Below are 18,131 nucleotides of genomic sequence, written 5' to 3' on the forward strand. Positions count from 1 at the left end.
TTTATCTTATTATATTTTATTTTGCTTTCATCCTTTAGAAACTTTTTTTTTTTTAATGAGAGCCAGAAATGGAATGGATACTTATGGGAAAGGGGTGGGGAGAACTGGGAAATGGTAATTAGGATACTTTATACGAGAAAAGGAAATCTATTTTCAATAAAAGGAAAAATTTAACAGAAAAGAAAGGAAAATTGTATTTGTGAGTGAAAGAGACAAAGAAGTAATTGTAACGTAATAGAATTATCAGTGCACTAAACAGACATTTTGAGTTATTTGTGTACAGAAATTGCCCAAAACTTATTTTTTTTAACTGTCAGTCTGAAGGTATATCAGAGTTAGAGCAAACTGACCAGATACTACTGATGTTCACTGAAGGATGAGGGTTGGGAATTACAATGATCACTGAAATGGGAAAGGAAAGAAATAGCTCCATAATGCACAGAGTCAAGGAATGCAGGATGGGTGACATGATTCTGTAGACAGTTGGAAAGGAAAATGAAAGAGTGCTAAACTAAGAATTATGGGTACACAAACTTGGTTTTACTGACAAATTTGATGAACACCTACATTTCACTTAAAATGATACAATGGGAATGAGTGTCTATAGTAAAAAAAAAAAAAGTCTGTACAATGTACAGGAAGCTTGAGTACATGCTCTAATAAAGCCAACATTTAGATGTTGAAAAAAGCAGTAAGCAAAAGATTATACAAAGAACACCCCAAAGACAAAACTATTAGATGAAATTAAAGCCATATTATAAAATTTAAGGTAAGAAAATATATAATGAAGAGATAGAGAACTTGGGATATAGCTAGTTGGCAAAGTGCCTATCTAGCATGCACAAAACCCAGGTTTCCATTCCCATCAGTACTTATTCCAAGTTTGGTAGGGTCATACACAATTGTAAATCCAAAAGATGGGGTACAAATCTAAACAGAATTCTTAACATAATAATTTAAATGACCTAGAAACACTTAAGGAGATGTTCAACATCCTTAGTAATCAGGAAAATGCACATTAAAACAACTCTTGAGATTCTAAGATCAAAAATACAAGAGAGGATTTGGTGGAAGAGCAAACTTGTAAAGCCACTTTGGAAATCAGTATGACAGTTTCTCAGGAAAATGGGAATCAGTATACCTCAAGATCCAGCAATATACTCTTGGACATATACCCAAAGAATGCACATTCACACCACAAGGATATCTGTTCAACTATGTTAACAGCAGCATTATTTGTAATAGCCAGAACCTGGAAACAACATGGATGCCCCTCAGCTGAAGAGTGGATACAGAAAATGGGGTACATTTATACACTGGAGTATTACTCAGCAGGAAAAATTAAAAAAAGATGGAATCTTGAAAATCACAGGCAAATGGATGGAACTAGAGGAAACCATCCTGAGTGAGGTAACCCAGAAACAAAGAAAAACATGGTATGTATTTATTTATAAGTGGATATTAGACATAGAGCAAAGGATAGCCAGCTTACATTCCACAACCCCAAAGAAGGTAGGAAACAAGGAGGACCCTAAGAGAGACATATATGGACTCCCAAATAAGAGGAAAGGGACAAGATCTCCTGAATAAATTCAGAGCACCTTGGAGGTGGGGTGTAGGATAAACAGGAGGGGAGAATGAGAGGGGAAAGGAGAACATGAGGCATCAGGAAGGTCAAGTTGGGAGAAGAACAGACGAGAACAAGAAAAGAGATACCTTAATAGAGGGAGCCATTATGGGATTATGGAGAAATCTGGCATGAGGGAAATCTCCAGAGATCCAAAGGATAACCCCAACTAAGAATCTGAGCAACATTAGAGGCTACCTTAAATGCCCTTCCCCTATAATGAGATTGATGATTACCTTTAAATGTCATCCTAGAGCCCTCACCCAGAACGTGATGGAAGGAGAAACAGATTCACAACTAAGCACTGAACCAAACTCCTGGAATGTAGAGAAGGAGTGAGGAGCAAAGGAGTCAAGACAATGCTGGAGAAACCCACTGAAACAGCTGACCTGAGCAAGTGGAAGCTCAGAGACCCCAGCCTGACAATTGGGGAACCAGCATAGAACAGAACCAGGACCCATGAAAGTGGATGTCAGTAGGGAGACCTGGGCAGTCTATGGTGCCTCAGGCCGTGTAACCAGTATTTATCTCTAGTGCATGAATGGGCTTTGGAAGCCCATTCCCTATGGAGGGATGATCAGAGATGTCATTCTATAAATATGTTTCTCTTATTAATTAATGAATAAAGCACTGTTGGCAAATAGGAAAACAAGATAAGTGGGACTAGGAGAAGTGGAGAATTCTGGGAAATGTAGTGGAGTCCTCCAGAAGAGAGGACAAGAGTCTGGCGATTTTGGTAAGATAAGACCATGTAGAAATATATATATTAGTGATTATGGGTTAATATTTAAGACAGAGCTACCCAGTAAAAAACACTAGTAACCAGCCAACAGCTTTATAACTAATACAGTCTCTGGGTGTTATTTTGGGACTGATGGGGCCCTGGGACAAGGCTGATGGGAAAGTGCTTGTAACAGAAGGATAATCTCTCAGCCTAGATACATGCAGAAGGGCCTAGGTCCTACCCCAAATGTTGTGACAGGCTTTGATGATCCTCCATAGGAGGCCTCCCTCTCCCAGAGGAGTGGATAGGGGGGGGGGGCTCTAATGGGTTGGTGAGGGGAATGGAAGGATGAGAGGAATAGAAAACTGAAATTTGTATGTAAAATAAGAGTGTTTTTAATTTAAACAAAAATTAATTTTAAAAAAGAAATCCTAACCAAGACACAGATCAAGGATGGCATTGACATCTGCTGGAAAAATTCTCAAATTGTCAATGACCTATCAACAATATAGTCATATTCTGGACACTTAACCTTTCCTCCATGTAATATTTGGTTGTTCATTTGAGCAGTCTAAACCATGGGTTAGTGTTACAAGGACCTTCAGAGATCTTCTCATCTGATAAGGATTCCAGAACACCCTCAAAATGAATGAAGACATTGTTTCTACCAAGCATCAGAAGGTCTGAAAACAATATATGTAATCCCTCAAATGTGGAAAACATGCATTTCTTTTCCTTAATCATACTGTAAAATTTGGAAAGAGTAATGTGATTATGCATCTCTGACCAAGACAGTTGAATTGCCAAATAGAAAAAGTGCCAATCCAAAGAAATTTTTCTAGGACACTGCCTAACAGTTCAAAAGGGATAAATTACTTCCCAAAGATGGAACAGCTCAGCCAAGCACAAAGAAATTGCCTTCCTCAGTTCTAAAAGGCAAATGTATGAGCTTACTGTATTATACACAGCATACTGTTTCCATTATTGTGAAAACTATGACGAACTCAAAGGCAGAATATGCAGATGTGAGTGGCTGATGATCCTCCCTTGCCTCTGCCCTGTCACGTCAATTTTTATGGTTGGCATCCTGTTGGTGCTTCCCACTGCCTTGCTTCTCTCCTGGATTGCAACTGAGTAAATAAATCACTCTGCTGCCTGTACCTTGATGGCAGTTACTTCCACAAGGGCCACCAGCATAAACTTGCAAATAACCAAATATGAGAAAGTTCTCTGGCTTTAAAAAGCCATTGGGTCATCTTCAGCTGTTGGCAGGTGAAACTCTGGAATCCATTTTCTTGACTCACACCATTCTTAGTGTGTTGGCCCTTGTTTTATTCTCCAGCACCATCTTACTATCCTCCAAACCCCCTCCAATTTTGCAATATTCTCTCACTGTCTCCAACACTGTAACCTTAGACTCCTGTTTGCACTACCCCTCTTCTGTCTTTCCTAACATCTGTTCCACTCATCTTTCCAGTTTGAGAATAAATAACACTTGCAAAGAACTGCCTCTCCCCCTTGCTATATTGACCTTTCCTACACAAAACCTAATGACATTTTACATGATATACTAAATCAATGTTGCAGCTGAGTCATTGTTTGCAACAGATAGTTAATACAGGGACACAGGTTAAACAAAATTATTGTGATAGTACTCCAGGTTACTTATAGTAGGTATGTTTCTTTTTCTCTTGATTCCTGTCAATAGATTAACACCATACAATCAATGGCTAATGGTGACTTTGACCATTCAGTTTTTCTTCTGTTTCCCCAACCTTCTGGTTCTTATTATTCATAAGATTATGTAATGTTTTGTTACTTTCAAACCATAAGATTAGTTTAATCATCAATGAGACTCTTTTTCCCAATAAATATTTGTATTGTTAAACAGATTTATAATTCCAGATTGACATTTGAGAAATTTTGTGCCTGCTATCTCAAAATTTGAAGCCTAAATCGCCAAAAACATAGAAAATGAGTATAAAGTTTAAATATGGGGCTTGTTTTTGTTTTCCTGATGAAATAACTTAGTAGCTCTTTAGGAAATCTACACAAAATATTTTTATTAAATTATATGTGTATCCCATTTCCTCCTATAACTCTTCCCAGATCCACTCCCACCTCCCTAATCCCTAATTGCGAGTACTCTGTTTATTCATTCTTACTTAACTCATAAAGCAGATTTTGAGCTCCTCATGTACTTCTGGGAACCAGGCCACAAACTTCATGGAATTCAACTCATCTTGGGCCATACCCTCAAAGAAAATTGAATATCCTTCTCCTAAGACCCATTCATTACCTGTCCATAGCTCCTCGGGTACAGGTGGGCCTTTAAGTTCTTATGTTCAATGCTGGAATCTGTACCAAGTAAATAAATAAATAACCAGCTGCTCTGAGCTGCAAGTCCCATGAATGTGGTGCCTCTGCTAGGTCTAGAAGACATCTTCTCTCTACCACCACCTCCCAACTTCTGACTCTTGAAAAACTTTAGAAAGGTGATTGATTTAAAATGAAAGCATTAGGACAGCCCCTAATCCAATATGCGTGGTGTCCATATATGAAAAAAAAATTGGCCACAAAAGGAAACATCAATAAGATATATACACTGTAAAAGGCAGCTGTCTCAAGCCATGTCAGTAGGCCTCACAACATTTTGACCTAGAACTAACAGCCTCCAGGACTGTGAAATGTAAATTTCTTCTGCTACTCCTCCAAATCTGTAACACTTTCCTATATAGTCTAGCAAACTAACACAGTGTGAAAAATTCGGAGTATCTTATTTGCAATCTGAACTTGAAACCTACCATTGTTATATGAACACCAATTTATTTAGAGTTTGCAGCTAATTATTGCCTCTAAAATCCAGAAATAAATATGACCATAAAGTGAGAAACGTGATATAAATAATTCATCACTAAGTAAGTGCCAGGCATGGCAGTGAGAGATTCAAGAAATGACTGTTTGTTTTCCTTTTAATGACTCCTGAAGCAAAATCGGAGAAGCTCTCAGAACTAGCAAAGGGAAGAAGAGGCTACATAAAACAACAACAACGAAACAAAACAAAAAACCTGGATGTAACACAGTGAGCACTGCAGAAAAGCAATGGCTTTGGGGCCACGTGACTTGTATAAGGGTCCAGATTTGTGTCAAACTTCAGGGTGACATTGAGTCAGGTCTTTGCCTTCTCTGGGCCTCAATTTCTTCATCTATAAAATGAAAATAAAGTTAATGTGATACGTGGAGATCAGGATTCACTAGACTAGTGTTATTAAAGTGGAGTTTATTTAGGGAAAGAGCTTACACAAAACAAGTGACTGTTGTGGAGTCCTGCTCCTGTGATGCCGACCCTGCCACCCTGAAGCTCACAGCGCAAAGAAGGGCCTCTGAGACCTGCTACTATTCCTTTTAACCGGTCATGTCTGCACCTGTGACCACCCCCTTATATTTACTTTATAAGGTTGATCTATGGATTAAATGGGGTATCTTACAAAAGTGCAGGAATTTACTAGATATTGAAAAGTAGCTTGTATCTGAATCCATTTTTCTATTGCTGTACCAAAATAGAAGAAGCTGAGTATATTATAAAACAATTTATTTAGCTTATCTTCTGGAAGTTCAAGGTTGAGAAGTTGCATCAATACAGGCCCTCTTGGTGGTTAGGACTCTGCAATCAAGAACAAGCAGGATCTCTTTTCTACTTATAGAGCCACCAATGCAGTGGTGAGGGATCCACCCTCATGACCTCTCTGGATCTAAATTACCTCCTGAAGGTGCTAACTACACATACTATTAACATATGACTTTGAGAGCTAAGTTTCCAACACAAGGATTCTAAAAAGACAAATGGATGCAGGTAGAAGAAGAGCCAAGCTGCCAGAGGTGTCCCAAATTGCCTTCATGTTTTCGCTCTTGATGTTGCTGCTTGTCTATTCAGTGACTAAATAGCCTCTTTCTGTACTTATTTGCATTGAACAAATAAAATGAAGCAAATGTATTTAGACATGACTAAATGCACTTATGATAATTTTATCAAAACAATTTTTTTTCAAAATGAAAGATTATCTACTCAAGAATCAGCCAGACCCAAGTCAAAGCTTTCTCCTTCAATTTCTAAATAAGTGGTGTTGCTATTGGACAGAGTTCTCCAGACTCCCCAAACCTGTTTCTCACATCTATAAAATAATCACAATAATAACTACCTCATATTTTTGCTGTAAATAATAGATGCAATTATACAGGTACAGTACTTAAGTATAATAGCATTTATATAACATGTGTTTGTGCACCAGTCACTGGCTTGTGCCCTTGAATTGTATTTAACTTACTATAGTCTTCACAACAGCTTTATGAAGTAAGTACTATTATTATCCTTGTTTTGCTGGTGAGGAAGCTAGGAATGGGAATGCTAAATAATTTGCTGAGGGTCACAAGTTGACAGATGTTGGACATGGCCTCAGGAAATCTGGGCTATTTGCTATTTTGAGATTTCTACCCCACCCTCCCTCTGTAAATGGTAAATATTCAATACTTACATTTTCCATAGGGGATAATTATCCTTTTTTGAAATTTCACAGCATTGTGTTTTTATTTTAAGAAATTTTGGTTAAAAATTAAATAATCAGGAGTATTCTCACAAAATTACATTAATGATAAACCTCAGATTTTTCATCTTTCTAGCCATGACTTAAATTTTTAGTAGCAACTCACTGTGGTGGTAGAACTATGTAGTTAATGTAAACACAAGTTAATAATGCAATTCACATACTTCATGGGGAAGTAGAAACACATTTATCAAAATCCACAGAGGAGGCAGGATATCTTTACAGAATAACAAACATTTTGGTATTTTTATTTTTTAGACAAGAATCTACCATGGCCTGTAGATATTTTTAAATTAAAATGTACCTTTCTTATAAAATATATTAAATTTTGTAAGTATTTTTCTAAAAATACTAATATTTTCTGATTTTAGTATGTGAAGAAAATCACCATGGTAGCTGAAATCGCAACATTCAGGCAAAATTTTCCATCTTCTCTTGACAAAACTCATGTTCACCTCTGCTTTTTCTTCACTCACCATACACTGAGAACACACACACTTGGGCCAGATAGGAAGATACTCAAAGAAAAAGACATAGCCTTCTTCTGTGCAGACACTCACATTGTCAACTAATTACAACCGGTGGAAAGCTGGATTTTCCAGAATAGGGATTTGACAGCTGAACATGAAAGCAGGAGAAGAAGATGGGAGGGGAAGGATATTGCAGTGAGCAAGCCTTGCAAGACAAGGACTTGAGGGTGGAGATTGGAATATGTTGTAACTGATACTGATTCCTGGAACATAGTAAGAGGCCAGCAGATAAATACACACCATTGATTACATCATGTACAGGTACCCTGGAGTTAAAGAATTTTCATCCCAAGAGTGGGGAAGAATGAGCCCATCCATGTCTTTAGAACTTTTCCTGGTTTTGCACAGAAGCCAAATTGAAGAAAATTAAGGGCAGATAAATTCAATACCCCTAAGTTCTGTTTGCTATCACAAAAGACAAAGTTCAAATGAAGCAATTGGCAATGCAAAATTGTAAATTGATTAAGGAGGCATCACAGGTCCTGATTTTGAAATCCTAAACCTTCTTTATGAAAATGAAAAAAAAAAAGTTCTTGTTTTCCCCGATCTTGCACATATGATTTATGAACAATCTAGAAACAATTTGTTAAGATTAGTATTTATTGTGCTATTATTCTGTGCCAGGCCCTGTGGTAATACCTCACATGCATTGCCTAATTCTTACTTAATAAATAAGGAATCTAAGGCGTGATAGAAGGAGCAACACCCACAAGGTCACTTTAAAACTCATCCATAGACCCTCAAACTTTTCGTCCTTGACATGGTCTTTGGTCTAAATCAACCCTGTGCTTTTCTTAAAGGAAAAATTCACTCACCTTCTAATCTCTCCAATTACAGCCCAGTCCATGTTCCATAATGATGGTCTTGGCTCTGAAACAATCTCACCCCTACTCATCTACTTTCTCCTAAAATTTCAGCTCTTCATACTGGGCCTTTTAAAATTATTCATACTAGCTATTATTGTGCTAGCAAATTAAAAAATCTTTTGTCAAACTCCACCCACCCACCCTATGTTCATCAAAGCACTGGGCATTAGTAACCACTTTTCTCTTCTTGGAAAATTTTTCTCCCTGTTGAGCATAGCAAAGCTGTTCTTCAGACATCATCACTCGTATTTCAGTAGTTCTTTTCCCATGCTGGCTAGTCTTTCCTAGGGAAAGGCCTGCTCTGCTCCTTTTTTTCTTTCTTTCCTTTTTTCTTTTGTAGCATGAATGTCATAGGCCACTGGTGCTGACTTTCTTTATCTGTCTTTCTTTATTTTTTTTTCCTTGTCTCTGCTTTACTACTTCAACATGAGCCCTCACGTGGCAAATTGGGAGTTTGGGAGTTTCCTGTGTTTCAGTGCCTGGTCTCACACCCATGAAGATATGGAGATATGGGAAGGACTAACTGGACTTAGTGGGTTACTTGAAAAATAAGAGGAGTGTTGATGGAACATGAAGACATTTAGAGGGAGAAAATAGGGGGTTGAGGTGGTCATATTCCCTTGTATACATGCATGAAGTCCTCAAGAATAAAGAAAGAAATGTAAAATAAGGTCCCTTCACTTCCTCTTAGCAGTACAACGCTGGAATATAAATATCTACCTATCTTCTCTTCTCAACACCTTTTTTCAAGACCGAGTTTCAAGGCAACTTTGAAACCAGTTGGCTCAATACCAACTCGGTTTTATGCAGCCTTCCCAAACACTTCCCTGAGGAACCAGCCGCATTCCCTAAGAGTTCCTTCTATAAAGAGGCAAAGTCCACACAGAACTCATTCTGCTGTTGATCTCCAGCTGCCTGGAGTGCTCAGATTTCTTTGTTTAGGAAAATAAATGTCAGTGAATTAAACTGACAGAATGTACTTTGAAGCCTACCACTGTGAACGTGGTGATAAAGGGAGAGGCTTAGTCAGTGGACCTAAGTTCTGGCACACAGTCACCATGACACATTGTGCTCCAGTTCCTGCAGAGCTGGGGAAGCCTCCATCCCAAGCCTGTAAACAGAGCCTCGTGGACCAAAACTTCCCAGTTGCATTAAAGCCACAATATACTAGGCTATCAGCGATGATGACAGTTTAAGCGAAAGAATGACTATGGACCATTTAAGATACCACACAATTGACACTAATCTGCAACAGGAGCCCTGAGAAGATTCTTAAAGCTCTAGCGCTGAAATATGACTCAGGGTTCTTTGGGGTCAGAGCAAAATTAAACTCTCATGTCCAATATTTGTACAAAACACCAGTAAAGATATCACTCACTCTTACCCTACAATAGTATTCGTTTATGAGATGTGAAGTTATGCAAAAACCTTAATACACACACACACACACACACACACACACACACACACACACACAGCATCGTCCCTAAAATTTTGCTTTTGTTCGTTCCTTTGCTTGCTTGTGGTTTAATATTGTTGAGGATGGGAGGAGAAATCTAAGTTCCCCAGTCCCTGGATTAGCTTTTGAGTAGTCCAAGAAACTTTTTTGAAAGTTTTTCTTCCTTCCTTTCTGCCTTTCCTCTGTCAGCTCAGCACCTTCAAGCAACCAGAGTCATGAGAGCAAGCAAATGCTACAACAGCTGAAAGCCTAGAGGGCAAAACTTGCCTCGGGTCTACCCGGGTGCTTGGGGGCAGGTGACACAGTGTCTGTTTCCTAGGCGCTGGTTTAAGAGTTTCATCCCCGCCCACTGGCAAGAGAGCTCCCAGCACTGGCGCACGAAGGGGACCATAAAAGCTGCAGTAGAGACGCGAGCGAGCAGAGCTCGCCCACCACCCGCGGAGCCGCGACCCACCATGCATGTGAACGGCAAAGTAGCCCTGGTGACCGGTGCAGCACAGGGCATAGGCAGAGCTTTCACAGAGGCTCTGTTGCACCATGGTGCCAAGGTAAGGACTTCTCTGTCCGCCCACACTCTGGAGCCCCTAGGGTGCAAAGTCCCAGATTTGCTAGCAGACGTCTAAGCCACTGGCAGAGAACCCGAACTTGGATGAATGCATTCTGAGGTCTAAGAAGGGAGCGTCTTGTTTATTCTATTCGTTGTTTGTGCGTCTACGGCTCTGTAGCAGGAACTGCACACAAGACCTGCTCCCTCTCTGTTCTTATTTGTAGGTAGCATTGGTGGATTGGAATCTCGAAGTAGGTGTAAAGTGTAAAGCTGCCCTGGATGAGCAGTTCGAACCTCAGAAGACCCTGTTCGTCCAGTGTGATGTGGCTGACCAGAAACAACTGAGAGGTAAGACATGGGAAATCTGTCCATAGACTGGGGAACACGCCTTGGGCAAACAGCAACCAAAGATTGCCAGGTAAGAGCCTAGGAGGCTGAGCTCCAGCATTACTCTAGCTCTCTGGAGAAACTGTGACCTTCTGGCTCCAAATGGATAGTTTGAACTGTTGTGTTTCTTTCTGATAATCCATGGCTGTAAAAACTAAGGGAAGACAGGACTGCCTAAGAAATGCTTTTATTTTAGTTACTTGGCAGCACATAATGTAATCAAATGTCTTTTGTGTATTCGAAGACAGTGCTGCTACAATAATTACTCAGTGAGAGGACAGACTGAGGAACTGTGGCAATAGCTCTCAGAAAGCTGGAAGTTGCAGAGTCAATGACAAGCAAACGTGGCATGATTTTCTCTTAAACATCCCAGAGTACAAGCACAAGGGTCACAGGCAAATTAAATGCCTTGAGCCAGATGTTTTCTCTGGGTGCCCCACCCCCACCGAAGGTGGCTCTTAAAATAATAACTGCGTGGTGTTAGAATTAAAGAAAAGACGCTATCGCCTTTCCCCAATGTTTTCCTGTTTTTCTGTGATCTCTTAAAATAGACATGTGATATATCAGGAAGAATATTGGCGTCAGCAATATACACTGGCTATGTATAGAGGGCTCAAGGAATTTCCATAAAGAAAATTTCCCAGGGGGGGAAAAAAAGAAAAAAAATATATTGTTGTTTCACAAGGTATTATTTAAAGGGATGGAGTAAATTGGTAGGCACATTTTCAATCCAGAAGTCAGAAAACTTCCACCAGATTCACTCTAGAGTTTCTATTGAAGGCACACTGAGGTCCTAGTTTTCTTAAATCTTAGTATATCTTGTGAGTAAAATGGACTGACCTGTTAGAAGATAATGAATCTAAAGATGTGGGAAATTGAATCAAATAGAATATCATTAAAATGTGAAAGTGATAATGTATCAGGCAATAGAAAATATGCATGAGTGGGACATATTTTTAAGATTAGTCATACTCTTAGTCTTACTCAAAGTCATAGAACATGCTTTGCCAGAGAATAGTTTTATTGATAGCATATTAATGACATTTAGGATCAAAGAAGACCCACCATTCATACTGCTGGAATCTGGACCAGTATAGATAGTTTATATAGCTTCATATGTAACATTTAATGTAAGTTACTTTGCCAGTATTTAAATTGAGTACCATGGCTATGAACATATTTATTAAGCATAAGTAATTGTAAAGGGAACTCAGACACATAAAACATAGAATTATAAGAAGTCCACTTGTGAAAGGGTGACAGATTCTCACAACTTCAAAACTTAATGCTGCCAGGAGACCTTTGAAACTGTTTAGATCAATTGTAAGAATATGGAGCTGAAATGGTTCTTCATCTAGACTTGTTACTGTACAAATTAACAAATGGAAAGAGAACAGAAAGTATAATAAAGAATACCATACCTTGTAAATTTCAGAGGGAGCTAAACTTTGAAGTCACAAGAGCCAAGATCTCAGTGACACATCCAAACGTAGATGGCAGATGGAGAGATGGCTCAGTGGTTAAGAGCACTAGCTGCTTCCATCAGCTACTAGATGAAGGCTCTAGAATGGCATATAAAGTAGTCATCAATCTCATTATTAAGGAAGGGCATTTAAGTTAGACAAGACCAGGCTGGAGAAACCCATAGAAACTACTGACCTGAACAAGGGGGAACTCATGGACTCCAATCTGATAGCTGGGAAACCAGCATAGGACCAACCCAGATTCCCTAAATGTGGGTGTTAGTTAACAGGACTAGGCTGTCAATGGGGCCTCTGGCAGTGGGTCAGTATTTATCCCTAGTATACCAATGGACTTTGGGAGCCCATTCCACATAGAGAGATATTCCCTCAGCCTAGACACATAGGAGAGGGCCTGGGCAGTGCTCCAAATGGTATGACAGACTGAAGAGACTCCCTATGGAAGGCCTCACTCTCCCTGGGAGCAGAAAGGGGATGGGATGGGGGTTGGTGGGGGTAACAGGGGAGGACAGGACGGTGTGGGAACTACTGGGATTGATATGTAAAACAGACTTGTTTCAAATTTGAATTTAAAAATTATATTTAAATATATATTTAAATATACATATATATATATATATTGTCTAGCTGCTCTTCCAGAGGTCCTGAGCTCAATTCCCTGCAACCATATGGTAGTTCACAAAAAGTAGATGGCACAGAACACTTTGGTAAACTTAAAACAGAAAAAAAGAAAAATCAGACATATTTATTTCATAACTTAATTGCCCAGAAAGTGGGGCTGTCCATGTAGAGGAAAGATCATGAAATCTAAGATAGAAGGAGTGGGGCAGATTAATATTCCTTGAGCTTTTCTGGAACCAATAAGACTTAAGAAATGGTTTTAAAATTCCACTAAAAAGTAAAACGCTTTCTTTTATTGCTATTATTCTTTTTGTTTTCCAACATGGCCCAATGAGTATAAAATGGTGCTTGAGCAAAAACTTTGACTTAGCGATCAACTTGCATGCTAATTGCTTCCAGCAGCATATTTGATGGTTGTTAATAACACAATAAATTTACTTCATTTAAGATAAAATTTGGATTGATCTACCTTTAAAGAAGCCCATTCGTTCACCTTCAGGTCTGGAAATACATTTCTGCCATATGAAAGAATAAACACAGTTGTTGTTTATAGTATGAAGTAATAGAAGTAAAATGAAAATGACCAAAGAACTTGTTAAATCTATAGAACTATATAAAAAGATGCTTTAAGAAATACGAGCTTTTTGTCAGGCTGTGATGATGCACTCCTTTAATCCCAGCATTTGGGAGGCAGAGGCCAGTCTCAAAAAAAAAAAAAAGAAAAGAAAGAAAGAAAAAAAGAAAAAGAAAAAGAAAGAAAGAAAAAACAAAAGAAAGAAAGTGAAATGAGTTTCCCAATACTAAGGTTACAAAGCCAACTTTGAATTGGCTATAGAAGGTTTACAAGACTTTGATATGTGCTTAGATAATGCAATGAGTGAGATTCAGGTCTTGGTGTGTACATAAACTTTCTCAATTCAAACATAGTTTGATACAAAGCCATAATATAAAGTAGTAATGATAATAGGAAGGAAGGATGAAATAGTAAACATGAATATAACATGAACATGATGACATAAACTGAATACAAAGTAAACTTCTACTTATTAGGACATCAAAGATTCCTGAAATATTGTTATAATGGATTTAAATGCATGAGTACTTGAGTTAGTTTAATGCTTCATATATAAAGTATAGCTTATTGACATGGGTTATTTGAGGGGCTAGGGGCATAATTCCTACGGTAGAGCAATTTTCTATAATGAATAGGCCTTGCTGCAAACAAACACAAAGAATGTGTGTTATAGTCTATACCAAAGAGTTACAATAATTTCTTAAGAAAGAAAGATATTAGCTGCATAAAACTGACCTCATGAGAGTTCATAGTTTGGGATGCTCACTTCTCTAACTCCATCAATTTATAGAATGCTAATATAAATTCAAATTATCTAAGTCAGATTCTGATTTAGTAGGCATGCAATAACTATAATGTTTCTAACATTTAGTTAACTAGGTGACAAAATTGATATACAGGCCATGTATGGAGAACCAGATTCATTACAGGTGTAATTCTTTATTCTTTGGTTTGTTTGTTTTGTTTTGTTTTTCAAGACAGGGTATCTCTGTATTTCTTTAGAGCCTGTCCTGGAACTTGTTCTGTAGACCAGGCTGGACTCACAGAGATCCACCTGCCTCTGGCCCCTGAGTGCTGGGATTAAAGGTGTGCCCCACCAACACCCAGCTATGAGTGTTATTCTTAATATGTGGTCAAACAAATTTAAAAATTCAGCCAAACCTGAAGGTACATACCTATAATTTCAGCAATGGAAGCTGAAGCATGAAGATTCCAAGTTTAAGGACAATCTAGGCAATTTAATGAGACACTGTCTCAAAATAAAAAGTCAAAAGATGACTAGGGATATAGCTCAGTGGTAGAGGGCTTGTCTAGTATGTGAAGTACTAAATTCAGTCTGTAGTACAACAATGAAATAGAATAAAATAATAAAATAAAATCAATGTCCTCTCATAGGAAATGATTTAAATATATATATGGGAAATGAAAATATCTGTCTCTTTTTTATTAGATACTTTTAGAAAAGTCGTAGACCATTTTGGAAGATTGGATATTTTGGTCAATAATGCAGGAGTGAACAATGAGAAAAACTGGGAACAGACACTGCAAATTAATTTGGTAAGCTATATTAACTTCATTTATTCACTAAACTATTCAGTGCCACTACTTTATATATGAAATTTTATTATTATATTTATAGAACATCACTTATGACCTGCCGTATAGAAAAGTGTAAGTTAGCAAAAACTGGCAAATATTCTTTTCATAAATATAAAGATACTTGATATTTGCAATTATGAAAACATGTCTTAAATATTAAAGAAGCAAAATAATGCAGTTCATTAATAATCTGAAATATGTGAATAAGTGAATCTGAAACTTCAGTATCTATAAAGTTTTATTAAGATACAACCCTGCAGTCATTGTTATGTATTTTATGTCTGTATTTTTTTGCAATAATGACAGACTGAATGTTATGGCAAAAACCTTATGGCTTGCAATGCTAAAAATATTAACTGTTTGGTCCTTAACCATGACTCAAATAATTTATTTGATAAACAAGTCTTAAATTCTTGAAATAGATCAGAAAAAACAAGGTTAAAGAGACAATTGTATCTTATTTTTAAAGTGATTTTTGTCCTGAAATTCAGTAATTCAGTGTGTGTGTGAGTGTGAACAAGAATGTTCTTGTGTGTGATATCCACATTTGAAGATGAGTTAGTTCTAAAGTAAATAATGAGTAAAATTTTAAAATTAGAGTTTTCAATTTATCCAATGTTGTACAAGTAGATAGATTATAACATTTTATGAACACCCTCAACATAAGGCTATTGCAGTTTAATAAAACCCAAACCTTTCCCCAGCATTGCAAGAAAACAAGAACAAAAACAAAACATAAGAGGTGTGTAGCTAAAACAAAATGTCAGATGGATTTTATACAGGGCCACCATACCTTGGCTCAAGTTATTATAAATTTGCAAAGCAGCCAAGCATCAAGTAGAGCACAGTGACTTGGTGTGTGGGAATATAGTGTACTTAGTGTACTATTTCATGACTTTCTTCCTGGGGATAATAAGCTTAAAAATTGGAGAGATGGCTCAGCCATTTAAGAGCATGGTTTTTGTTCCATTTTGTCTTGTTCTCCTGATAACTGAGTTCAGGGGTTATATATACAAACAGATATTATGCCATTGCCGTACATTCATCTGCAATGCATCCTCTTGAGAAACCCCATACAGCATAGTCCCACCATTCTCATAAAAATCTACATTAGATTATAACTGTTTTCAGATATATAATTCATGCCAGCACAAGTTAAGTTCTTTGAAGACAGAAAATTACTTTTTGTGTTCTTACTGAGTCTTGTACTAATTCATATGTCATAGTTGAATACGCACCTCTGTGTTTTATTAAAGTCTCTTGTGATTTGCCAAACCATTACTTACTGTTCTTTTTTACCCTCATGATTACACCAGTCTTCCCACATAGGAAAAGCACGCATTCTACTGTCTCATAAGTCAATTTTGATTTTCTGCCTTTATCTAAAAGCAATGCCAGGGTCATGTGTAATCCCTCAGAGCTCATGAGGAATGTCCTAGATAAAATGAATGTTTGCAAAATTCACAAATGATTGTTCTGGCAGTAGATCAATGGTAGGCAATAAATCCATGACAACAGATCAATAGATCAGGAGGATCCATTGAGGACCAGGAGGTACAAGGAAAAAGTATAATATCTGTTTCATATATATGAACCCTGAACTCAGTCCTCAGGAGAAAACCAAAACAAAACAGTGCTCTTAATGGCTGAACCATCTCTCCAGCCCCATCTAGTTCTTGTTTCTAAGCTTGTTATCTCCTGGGAAAAATAAAATAGTACTATACATCTTCACACATGAAGTTACTGTTTTTTACTTAATGCTTAGCTGCTTTGCATATTTGTAACAACTTTGATAGGTAGATAGAATTGCTTTGAATATTGGTAAAGCAATTCTACAATGTCATTCTTTTTAACATTTTGAAGCTTTAATCAACAAAAAATTCATCATCATAAATGAGAAAAACAATCTAATTTTGATACATAGTTAACATATATTGAATCCTTTACTATATGCAAATGAAAAGCAAAATATAAAGCTGTTGATGATTTTCTTTCTAGAAATACTAGTTGACTACTAATTTTCTCTGCGGTAGAAAAGGGACATATTTGGAAGTAATCAAAACCTAAGTTTAGTCCTTAATATAACAATCTATGAACTGCTTTTATATCTCTGATTTTGAATTTTATAGTTGTGAAACAAGTTAACTTTCCTACCTCTAACCACCATTAAGCTTAAATGGAACATAATTTGTGTGAAAAATAGAACACCATGTTATGAAAGAGACATTAAATAAAGCATATTTCCCCTCTAGTTATCAGAATATATATTTGTGCATGATCTCCTTTTCACATGAAGTGGATTCAACTGTCTTATTGTTCCTCTAATGAGGAGATGAATTAAGAAATAGGTAAAACTCTTGCTGATTTTTAAAAATAGTTTATTATGCATTCGTCAATGAGAGCTTAAGGAAAAGACAAGATACATGCTGTTTGAGTTAAGTCCACATGGAGGTTAGCCATATGGAAGTCAACAGACACATAGTGGGGAAAATAACATCAGACATAGCATCAAAAATCCAAAAATATTACACAAAGCATACAAGACTCTGTCCAGCACCCAAAGGACAAATGAACAAAATGGAAAAGAAGAATAAAGGAAAATTACTCCTGTCTGAGTCAGGACTCAGAAACATAAGCAGACCCAAACAGACCCTCATGGTGCCCAACTGGGAGCTGCACTTGGGGTGGAAATTCTTGGAGGGAAAAAATACATTATTTCATTAAAGGATGAATTCCCATTGTTCTCAATATGTTTCCTTTTGTTGGCTCTAAAAATATTAAGGGCAAAGAATAACTATTTGCTGCCATTGATACTCTATAACAATGGAAGTTCTAGTTGAAGTATATTAGGAAGACTTTGCTAAATTGCAAGTATCTCTAACAAGGTATAAGACATAATATCTAGCACTAAAACAGAAATCTTAAACATGAAAAATTAAACAGTGAAGGGAATTTCAGAAAAATAATCATCTCTATTAATATTCTTTGGGAATTGGCCTGGAAAAATATAAAGACCCTAAAAAGCTAAGTCACATGATATAGATGCTACAATATTGTCATTACAATGTAGTGTAAGAACCATAAACTATGAAATACCTCAGAGTTGAGGGGAATG

General features: G+C 37.3%; 1 protein-coding gene across 1 annotated transcript in view; it reads left to right on the plus strand.

Annotated features, from left to right (window-relative positions):
* Positions 1-10,226: 10,226 nt before the first annotated feature.
* Positions 10,227-18,131, plus strand: part of Hpgd (15-hydroxyprostaglandin dehydrogenase) — a 30,711-nt gene continuing 22,806 nt past the window's right edge. The window contains exons 1-3 of the mRNA XM_051182440.1: positions 10,227-10,355; positions 10,579-10,702; positions 14,868-14,974. Of these exons, the coding sequence (XP_051038397.1) occupies positions 10,263-10,355; positions 10,579-10,702; positions 14,868-14,974 (324 nt within the window). The 5' untranslated portion in view covers positions 10,227-10,262. The remainder of the gene's footprint in view (positions 10,356-10,578; positions 10,703-14,867; positions 14,975-18,131) is intronic.

Source organism: Phodopus roborovskii, unplaced genomic scaffold (genome assembly GCF_943737965.1).
Source record: "Phodopus roborovskii unplaced genomic scaffold, PHOROB, whole genome shotgun sequence".
Classification (NCBI taxonomy): Eukaryota; Metazoa; Chordata; class Mammalia; order Rodentia; family Cricetidae; genus Phodopus; species Phodopus roborovskii.